At 51.5% G+C, this 9,238-nt stretch overlaps 1 protein-coding gene across 1 annotated transcript; it reads left to right on the forward strand.

Annotated features, from left to right (window-relative positions):
- The first annotated feature begins 447 nt into the window (after window positions 1-447).
- On the forward strand, window positions 448-7,166 carry CRYBB2 (crystallin beta B2). The gene is made up of 5 exons (XM_073312589.1): window positions 448-508; window positions 2,739-2,857; window positions 5,325-5,457; window positions 6,075-6,217; window positions 6,923-7,166. The coding sequence occupies exons 1-5, from the start codon at window positions 455-457 to the stop codon at window positions 7,089-7,091; spliced, it is 618 nt and encodes a 205-aa protein (XP_073168690.1). The 5' UTR covers window positions 448-454; the 3' UTR covers window positions 7,092-7,166.
- Window positions 7,167-9,238: the final 2,072 nt, after the last annotated feature.

A 9,238-nucleotide genomic window follows, 5' to 3' on the forward strand; every position in this document is an offset into this window, starting at 1 on the left:
CCTCCAGCCTTTCCATAGCACCCAGGGAGCTGCAGTTTGTAGTTTTTGCTCCCACCACGATCCCTTTGCAGCTGGTTTGTAAGGTCTCTCTCCCCACTTTGGATGAATCATTGTATTCTATGCAAGCCCAGAGCTTTAGCACAAATTCCAGCACCAGGGAATTCTTCCCATCACAGAGATACAGTTCAGATGGGTGAAGGAGGCCCTCCCCCACCGCTGGGCCTGCTCCACCTGGATTCAAGGGAAACCGTGCTTAGAAACCCCCAGTGTTGGTAATTTCAGTGGGTTCCTCGGGCGTTTATTGGCCAATCAAGTGAAGGGGGAGGATAGCCGCAGAGCACTGGGCTGGGGGGGGGATGGGTGCGGGTGTATGAACCCTAACAGGATTCCGGTTATAATGATCAAGACCAACGTTTAACCATTTGAGTTTCCCTCCCAGGTGCTCAGTTTCACAATGGCGTCAGACCATCAGATGCCAGCCTCTAAGCAACAGCAAACCAGCTCCAAGGTCAGTATGCGTTTCTCTTAACGCTGTGCGGTGAGTGCTCTGTGCAGCAACTGAGTCTGTACCGTGATATGGTCCCAAGAAGCATAAACGAGCGTATGTGTAAAAATGTGTGTGCACCTATCCATTGCCCCAATTCCGTGCATGCCGGGAGGTGCTCTCCCCTCTTCGAGGGAGCAGGCTGGAATACGAACGGCTGAGCTGCTTAGAACGCCTTCCCCTAAGCAGCAGCTGCTTGCCCTTGTACCTAAAAATCCCCTCTGCCTTTCATATAGCAGCTAGGAATGTTGTCGTGACCATGCAGCCGGGTGGCTAGGCAGTGAGCTCTTAGCCCCAGTGCCGTCCCATAAGCAGCTGCTTAGCATTCATGGCAGCACCAAATGCCCTCACCTCCTCCCCACCCAAAGGCTCTCCTCCAGGATGCAAGATCCAGAGCTGTGGGACAAAATAAAGAGGCTTCCCCACTCCAGCTGCTCCCAGTTCAGTAGTAAGCAGCTTTCCAAGCCTTCCCCGTGGTGTTGGGGCCTCTTAGGAAAGCGTGAGAGCAAGTGACCTATTGACCAGCCATTCCTAAGGGGGGGGCCCCCCCAGGGAAAATATATAAATCCTGCAAATTTAGAGCCAAAGCCTCTGCAAGAACTATAGCAGCACTTTGCAAAAAGTAATTCCTAAACCTGCCTGTATATAAGGAAATGAGACCGTGCCCCAAGATTAGCTTCTTTGAGCCCGGTACTGTGTCAAACATTTCCTTTGATCTGCATACTGATGGATCTGACTTGTCAGAGCCAGGAGAAATACCAGGAAGGGGGATTTTCAGGAGGCTTGGGTGGGGGGCGGGGGGTAAGGTGGTGTCAGAGCTATTCAGTGTTGCTAATTCTTGTGATTTTATCGTAAGTCTCCCAGGGGTATTTGGTGTTTACCTTTAAGGCCCCAGCTCCTGGAGTCTGGGCTCTGGGACGCTCCCACCTCACAGGGTCCTAGAGACCGGGCTCCAGCATGAGCCCAAATGTCTACACCGCTATTATACAGTCCCTTAGCCCGAGTCAGCTGGCACGGGCCAACCGCCAGTGTCTCATTGCAGCATAGTAAAAAGTGTTAGAAAAGGGATTGAGTCCTGTATGTGGGAGGGGGAAAGCCCCGACCTCACATTACCCTCATCTTGGGACCCAGGGACTCTGTGAACTCTGACTTCGGGGTGACAATCCTGCTCAAGTCGGCAGGTACTTTTCCCTCATTCGGGGCCTGATCCACCCCCTACAGAAGTGGCTGGAATGGCTGCCATTGGCTTCAGTGGAGTTGTCTCAGCCCTCATCCTGTTTCGGGTGCAGACACCATACATTGTCCTCTCTCTGCTCCACTGATCCACAAACATGTGCTGACCGGACAGAGCCCGGCTCACCGGACGACGTGTTAGTACGTAACGCCCACCCCGAAGCCCCGGGCTCTGTCGCTGGGGCTTGAATTGCATTGGCAAGGAAAGGTTGCCATAGCCGGAGTATATCTGTGACTTGAAAGCCAATTGTTGAGGATGCTCAGACAAATTTGAAAACCCAGCCATAGCCGATAATTTCATTGCGAACTGTGGGCTCAGCACGGGGCACCTGGGTGCTGGGAGGACGTGGCTGAGTTGGGGAATTCAGAGAAGAGCTACAAAAATGACTGAGGTCCATGGTAAATGGGCTAAGTGATGCCTGCTCTGAGTTCACGAAAGATAATGGAGTTGGACCGGGGCTGAATTTGGCCCAACTTTTATAATTTGGGGCAAATAACCACCAAAGAGACATAGAACACTCTGCAGGGACCCAAGACCAAGGAGTGGGTTCTTTGGGGTAGTTTGTAACTCAGAGAAATGGAAGAAACCAAAGTTCAGGAAGGGTATCCAGAGCCCTCCCCCAGGGCCATGCTGGGAGTCACTTGGCACTTTTAAAGGAGACTGGGCCAAACTCTTGAAGATGCAGCAAAGACTCTTGCCCTGGCTGAGGGATGTGGGCTGAATGGACTGGTGTAAATGGTGCTTTTCCAGCTCTAACCTCCACCATCCCAGGTGCGAACAGAATTGATGGGGCTGCCGGAGTGTCTCCTCCCTACACTGGCGAAGAGAAATCACAAGGGAACGTGCTGTAGGGAACAGTCCTACACCGACCCCTGTGCTCGCAGGCAGGATGGACGGCAGGGCTTCAACCCCCCTTTTCTAAGCTGCTGTTCTCTCTCTCTCTCTCTCTCTGGGTGTCAGATTGTCGTCTTTGAGCAAGAGAATTTCCAAGGTCGCTGCCATGAACTTAACGCAGCTTGTTCCAATTTGAAGGAGGCGGGAATGGAGAAAGTTGGCTCCATCCTAGTACACTCTGGACCGTACGTATCTTGCACGTGGGATGGTGGGAATGGAAGCACTTGTGTGAGTCTGGGCCAGTAGATGTGTCAGACGGGGGGAGGGGAGGTTGTGATAGTGGCTTAGAAACAACTGTTCAGCGTAAAACAAGATCAACTGAAGAAGTAAGTTACTTAATGGACGTCCCGTCCCCCTCCCCCTGCCCCCACCCGGGCTTCCCCAGCCGGGAGAGGTCCCAGCAGTTGAAACTCTGGGTGGAGTTATGGAAAGAGACCCCCTGAACACCTCCTAGGCTGACAGATGCTGGGCCAGACTCAGCCCTCATTGATGCCCTCGTGAATGTATTTACTTCAATGACCTCACACGGGTGGAGCTCTACACCCAGTTGGCTGGCAGTTCTCTCTCTCGCTCTCTCTCTGTGTGGGTCAGGAACAGGATCTCTCTAAATCTGTATAACACCCCTGTTCCGTAGATCCCTGGGACAGCTCCTGTTGTGGGGGGCGGGGTGGGGCTGCTGGGCAGGCTTTGTGTTATTTGGGGAGCTAGGATACAGTGGGCTGGCTGCCAACACATGCTCCATGCTGGTGGTGCTCGTTCTGATGAATGCTTATGCACTGTGTCTGCCAGAATTTGGCCCATAAAGTCAAAGTAACAATATGGAATGAGCTGGACCAATCGGCAGAGTCACAGGTGCCTGGCATGCTTAAAAGGAGAGATTTGCAGGCTGTACCGTACCTAGGCTTATCCCTCACTAGCATTTTAACATAGAGAACAAGTGCACTTCAGTTTCTTGATAACATCATAACATGTTAGGTCTTTCAAGTTCATTATTTCTACACAGCTGGAATAATAGTTCACAATGACCAGGAAATGATGTCCTCTGAACTTGGCTATATCTGCAGCTAGTCTCTTCCATGGTCTCTCTGGAAGAGGTGTTTGTATGCTGTATGGCTCAGTATTGTCTCTGAAGTTGATTTGTATTTGATCTTCTTCCCAAAGTCCAGTATCGCCAAATATTCCATTGACTTCTACCTTTCTCACTAGGCTTGTTACGGCTGCCACCGAGAAAGTTGTTGGTCTTGGATCCAATACACTCTGAATGCAAAGTTTTTGTCTTTGTATGTTGTTTTCATGGTGAACTGGCCCATGTAGATCAGAATCTCTCCAGGGCTAGTCAGAGCTGAGCCAGGTGACTTCAGCTCGGGGGGGGGGGGGCCTTGAAAGTGATTGTAAGTCCCTTTCGAGATGACTGTGATGTCCGCTCCTGAGTCAATAGTCTTGCCATGAATATTCAGTTTAATCTCCAGGCAGGTTCTGTGTCATCACAAGTGACAGATCCCAGAAACAATGACTCTGGATTGTCTGTAATATGACCCAACTCCCTGACGGCTTTGGTGTGGCAAATAGCTGCAAAATGTCCATATTTCATGCATTTATTACACCGTGTGCCTCTGGCTGGACATGCATCATATCTTGGGACGTGACTTTTTCCACATCTTATGCATGTAGACAGGAATTTGTTCCTTTTCGCCTGGGAGTTCTCTGCTCACCTCAGGAGTCTTATAGTAATGGCTTTTAGCACTCAGGCTGCATCTCATAGAATCATAGACTATCAGGGTTGGAAGGGACCTCAGGAGGTCATCTAGTCCAACCCCCTGCTCAAAGCAGGACCAATCCCCAATTGTTGCCCCAGATCCCTAAGTGGCCCCCTCAAGGATTGAACTCACAACCCTAGGTTTAGCAGGCCAATACTCAAACCACTGAGCTATCCCTCCCCCCCTAAACCACATATAACGTATGCATCAAACATAGAACCCTTTCATAGTCATCTTTGTGACTGTCTATAGCAAAGTCAAAATATTTAAATATGTGCTCTGTCTACTTCTCCATAGTATAAATTAAAGAAGATACCTCTATATCTCGAGTTTCTTTGTGGAGGTTGATAGAAATGCAAAATCTTGCAAAACATTGTTTCATCTGTCTATTATGAAGGTTTGTCAAAGCTGAAGTTCTCTGGGGCACTGAAGAGTGGCAGGTTGATGAGATCCTGCAACTTTTGTTGCTTTGTTCCTTAGGTTTGCAACTGTTGTAGCTGTTTTACTTCTGTTTCTGTTCTTAGTTTACTTCTGACACCATGTCATGCTTCCGTACCAGATACGGACTGGTTACAGAGCTTGCTTATACATACCAGATGTGTTCATCATATGATCCTTTAATGTCCTGTTGGGTGTAGTTAAGGTTAGCTTAAATAAGGTATTTTACACACTTTGCCACATTGTGGCAGAACAGTATAATACCATTTAGCATTTAATTTAGAGACACACCCAGTATAGTAAATAAATAACCAGGAAGCCAACTGATTCCTCCAGGCAAACAGCAAAAGGGATGTTTCTCTGGCCACCTGCTGAGGAGTTTGGGGATGGTTCAGAAATGGAGGTTTCTGGTGCGTTGCCCATCTATCTCCAATGTTTGTACCTTGTTCTTTTCCAGCTGGGTTGGCTACGAACAGGCAAATGGCAAAGGGGAGCAGTTTGTGTTTGAAAAGGGCGAGTATCCCCGCTGGGATTCCTGGACCAACAGCCGGAGGAGTGACACCATTGGCACCCTGAGACCCATCAAAGTGGTGAGAGTGCTTATGTCAGACCCCAGTCAGTATAATCTGGCCAGGCAAAGACCTAATCATGAGCCTTTTCTGGGGTCCCCTCAGACTGAGAGCTGGAGCCAAAATCCTGGACAAAACCAGCTGTTCTGAACTTTTCAAAAAGGCAAGTCACTGTGTCCTCAAATGCCTGCAGCTCCTGCAGTCGCCATATTTGTGAATATACCTGTGCACAGATCTCCACTGAAAAGTTGTATGTCTGCAGGAAAATAAGAAATGTCCTACTAGGTCGGACCATGGGCCATCTAGGCCAGTGTCATGTCTCTGACAGTGGCCAATGCCAGATGTTTCAGAGGAATGTCTGAGGGAACCATAGAATAAACAGTTATGGGGTAACCTGCCACTTCCGAAGTTTGTTGGTGAACGGCTAAGGATGATCACTATACAGGTCTGCTCACACTCAGCATTCCACCTCCTGTGAGCAGGCAAAGCTCCTCCTGACTAGGGTGACCTGGGCCCACTCTCTGTGCACTTGAGTTTTGTTTGGAGGCTTGAGCCATCTTCTCCAACTCCCTGATAACTTCCCTGGAAGGTGCCTGGCCTCGTTGCTAACACTGACCCCGCATCTCTCCTCTCTTCAGGACAGCCAGGAACACAAGATCGTCCTCTATGAAAACCCCAGCTTCACTGGCAAGAAGATTGAGATAATAGATGATGATGTGCCCAGCTTCCATGCTCATGGCTACCAGGAGAAAGTGTCATCTGTGCGGGTGCAAAGTGGCACGTAAGTACCTGGGGCAATGGGTCCACGTGACCCTGTTAGGATCTGGGCACTGGAGTCTTCTTTGCCCTGCACTTGGAATCTAGGAACTGAGGGACAGAATCATTGATTGCATCAACTTCTGTCCTTAGAGCCCGGATTGTCTCCAGTTTCAGGCATCGCCATAACAACCCTAACCCAGGTGGTTAGACTCCAGGCACAACTGCTGTCCTGCAGTCAGCATCTCTGCTGCTCAGCCCTCTGCCCTGGGCCTGGAGCTGAGCAGGAGAACACATATTGCTAGATGGGGCTTGAGAATAAATAACCTTTTACCCTGATGCACGGAGCCTCCTGAGGCCAGTGAGGTGTGTGAGGAGGCCAAGGATCAAGTGCCCTAGTCGGGTGGAGCAGGGCAGGAGGGAAGCTCCCAAACTGGGTCAGCCCCAAGGTGGTGGCTCCTCTGGGTTCAGGAAGCCCTTTCACTCAGAGGCTTTGAAGAGAGCTTTAATGGCTCTACAGCAGAGGGCAGTGCCGGCTGACGCCATGGTGCTACTGAGAGCCCTCGGGCCACATCCCCTTACCCCGGCCAGGCCAGGGACAGAGTTCGATTCACCACCCACAGGGGCGGGGTTGCCTGGGTGGGAGGAGACACCGGGTGCTGTCCCGGCTGGGTTTCCCTGACACCTGGGTTCTCCCAGTCTCTGACTTGGCTGGGCTTTCCCTTTGCAGCTGGGTCGGATACCAGTACCCCGGCTACAGAGGCTACCAGTACCTGTTTGAAAAGGGGGACTATAAGGACAGCTCAGAGTTTGGTGCCCAGCACCCCCAGATTCAATCCGTCAGGCGCATCCGGGATATGCAGTGGCACCAGCGAGGGGCCTTTCACCCCACCAACTGAAGCCCCTGCCCCTCCTGAGTGCCCAGAGGAGAAGGAAACTGGAACCAGTTTTGTGTGACCTGCTGCTGTTCCCCAGTGGCCTCGCTCTCCCACATGCGGCTGCATGAGGAATGCCGCTCTGCTGCTGAATAAAGCTTTGAGTTTCAAACGCTCGATCGAGTCGGGCACCTCTTTTCTCGGGGCGGCGAGACACTTGAAATCATTCTCTGAGTTTGCACTGGGGGACGTGCTGGTGGGGGCTGCTAGCTCTGAGCTCCTCAGAGCCCATATGCGCCTCGGAGACCCCAGAGTGTGGAGTGGAGGCCCAGCATGAACACAGGGCAAAGGCACTTGTCATTACCCCCCTCTCCCCCCCAGCCCCGCACTGAGAGTCGGGTCACCCCCCCCTCCCCCAACCCCAACCCCTGGGCAGCAGTGACTGAAAATTAAGAATTAAAGGCATGGAGCCCAAACGCACACCTCAGCCAGCAGGGATAAGACAGGAAACCAAGAGCTTACAGCAATTCCCTCCGGGGTCTGAGCTACTGAATTCAACAGGAAGTGCAGTTTGTCCAGGACTCTGCAGACTGACCGGCCTGTGCAATGCCCTCAGACCGTTCTGGTGTTTGGCCTGCCCCGGTGTGGGCCCGAACGCCCTGCCATGGGGCGCAGAGTGCTACAGCAGCTTGGTTGCTGCTGCGTTTTTGTGCATTTCAGTAGGAAGAGGGTCAGCCACCCCTAGAACGACCCTGGAGCATCTTCCTGCTAGCTAGTGCCATAGATCAGCAAGCTGGGGTTGGAAGACAGGCCAGATTCACCTGGGCCATTGATGTCAGGGGCTGCACAAGGGAGGAATTTTGCCCTGTCAGTCAGTTACCCTAGTAACGAAATCCCATTGCATTAACGAATACTATGAAGTCGAGAATACTATGAACCCCTTTAGTGGCTCCCTCAGGAAGTGTGGCCAAGCATGGAATAATGTAGAATCACTCCTTGCTTGTGTTCCACGGAGGTTTTGTACATCCTGGATGCGGTCTCAGCTCATTCTGTGTCTCACTTTCTCTCTCTGTGTATTCGTTATTGCATGGCTGTTATCAAATGCAACAGAGCTTCTAAACAAACCGGGGGCGGGGAGGCCTTTTTTCAGACCAAACCGTTTGTCCAGTTAAAGTGTAGGGATCTGTCTTTCACAGCAGAGTTAAGAGCCACAGTAGATTCCGGAACCAGGCAGTTCTCGGCAGCTGTGTTATCTAAAGCAAGGAGTCTGGCATCAGGACTCCTGGGTTCTCGTTCTGAGTCTGCCCCTGGCCTTAGACAACTGACTTAATCTCTTTGGGCCTTTCGCATCTGCCATTGGTCACAGGACCAAAATAATAATTACCTGCTTCACTGGGGTGCTGTGAGACTTAACTGAAGCTTGTGCAGGCATCTGTAGACGTGCAGAGGAGTGTTGTTAATAGCAAGAGCTATAAAAGCTCTCTGGAGTTCCTCCTGGACATAGTACCGGCCCAGGACGTTCTGAACTAACCCACGTGCCCTGGGTGTGGTGTGGGGCAAGGCGTCCGGATAGTCAGCCCCCTGCTCCCTGGCTTTTAGTCTGATGCTTTACAAGCTCTTTGTAGACTAACTGTTCCACGCAGTCTTTGCTCAGGAAGCCAGATTCTCTGGGTGGCCACTGTGTGTCACCACAGCCTCACCCAAAGCTGCTTAATGTGACATTACCATTTAGATGTTATCGAGAGCCTGGCCCCGTTCAACACAGTATCCCACCTCCCGTCACCAGCGACCGAGGGTGGTGGTTGGGTTTTACTTGCTGCCTTCCCCCAGCTGAAGGGAAAACCCGCAGAGCTGATTGAAGCTGGCTGTAAAGCTGGGCTCCCAGCAGCAGTGTAAACACTCAGTGATTCCACTGGCTCCTTGCTGTCCCTGCAGGCTGGGGGGCTGGGGCCAAAGGGGGGGAAGTGCTGTGTATGAGATCGCACCATGTGGGTGAGAATGGAGAACGTGGTCTGTGGGAGATGACTGGGTGGGTGGGGAGGAGGCAGGGGAAGGGAAGGGAGCTGCTTCAGATTCTGGCTGCATTTCCACGTGACCACGTGGCAACTTCCAGAAGAGAGCTGCGCTCTGGTAGAGGGGGAATCGGGGCCACAGCAAGAAAGCCCCATAGT

The sequence above is a fragment of the Lepidochelys kempii genome, chromosome 15, assembly GCF_965140265.1.
Source record: "Lepidochelys kempii isolate rLepKem1 chromosome 15, rLepKem1.hap2, whole genome shotgun sequence".
Classification (NCBI taxonomy): domain Eukaryota; kingdom Metazoa; phylum Chordata; order Testudines; family Cheloniidae; genus Lepidochelys; species Lepidochelys kempii.

What these genes read in the sequence shown, in the direction of transcription:
- CRYBB2 (XM_073312589.1), top strand. Translation starts at nt 455, where the DNA reads ATGGCGTCAGACCATCAGATGCCAGCCTCTAAGCAACAGCAAACCAGC. An exon ending in CCCTGAGACCCATCAAAGTG is followed by an intron (nt 5,458 to 6,074) that starts GTGAGAGTGCTT and finishes TCCTCTCTTCAG; the next exon opens with GACAGCCAGGAACACAAGAT. An exon ending in GTGCGGGTGCAAAGTGGCAC is followed by an intron (nt 6,218 to 6,922) that starts GTAAGTACCTGG and finishes TTCCCTTTGCAG; the next exon opens with CTGGGTCGGATACCAGTACC.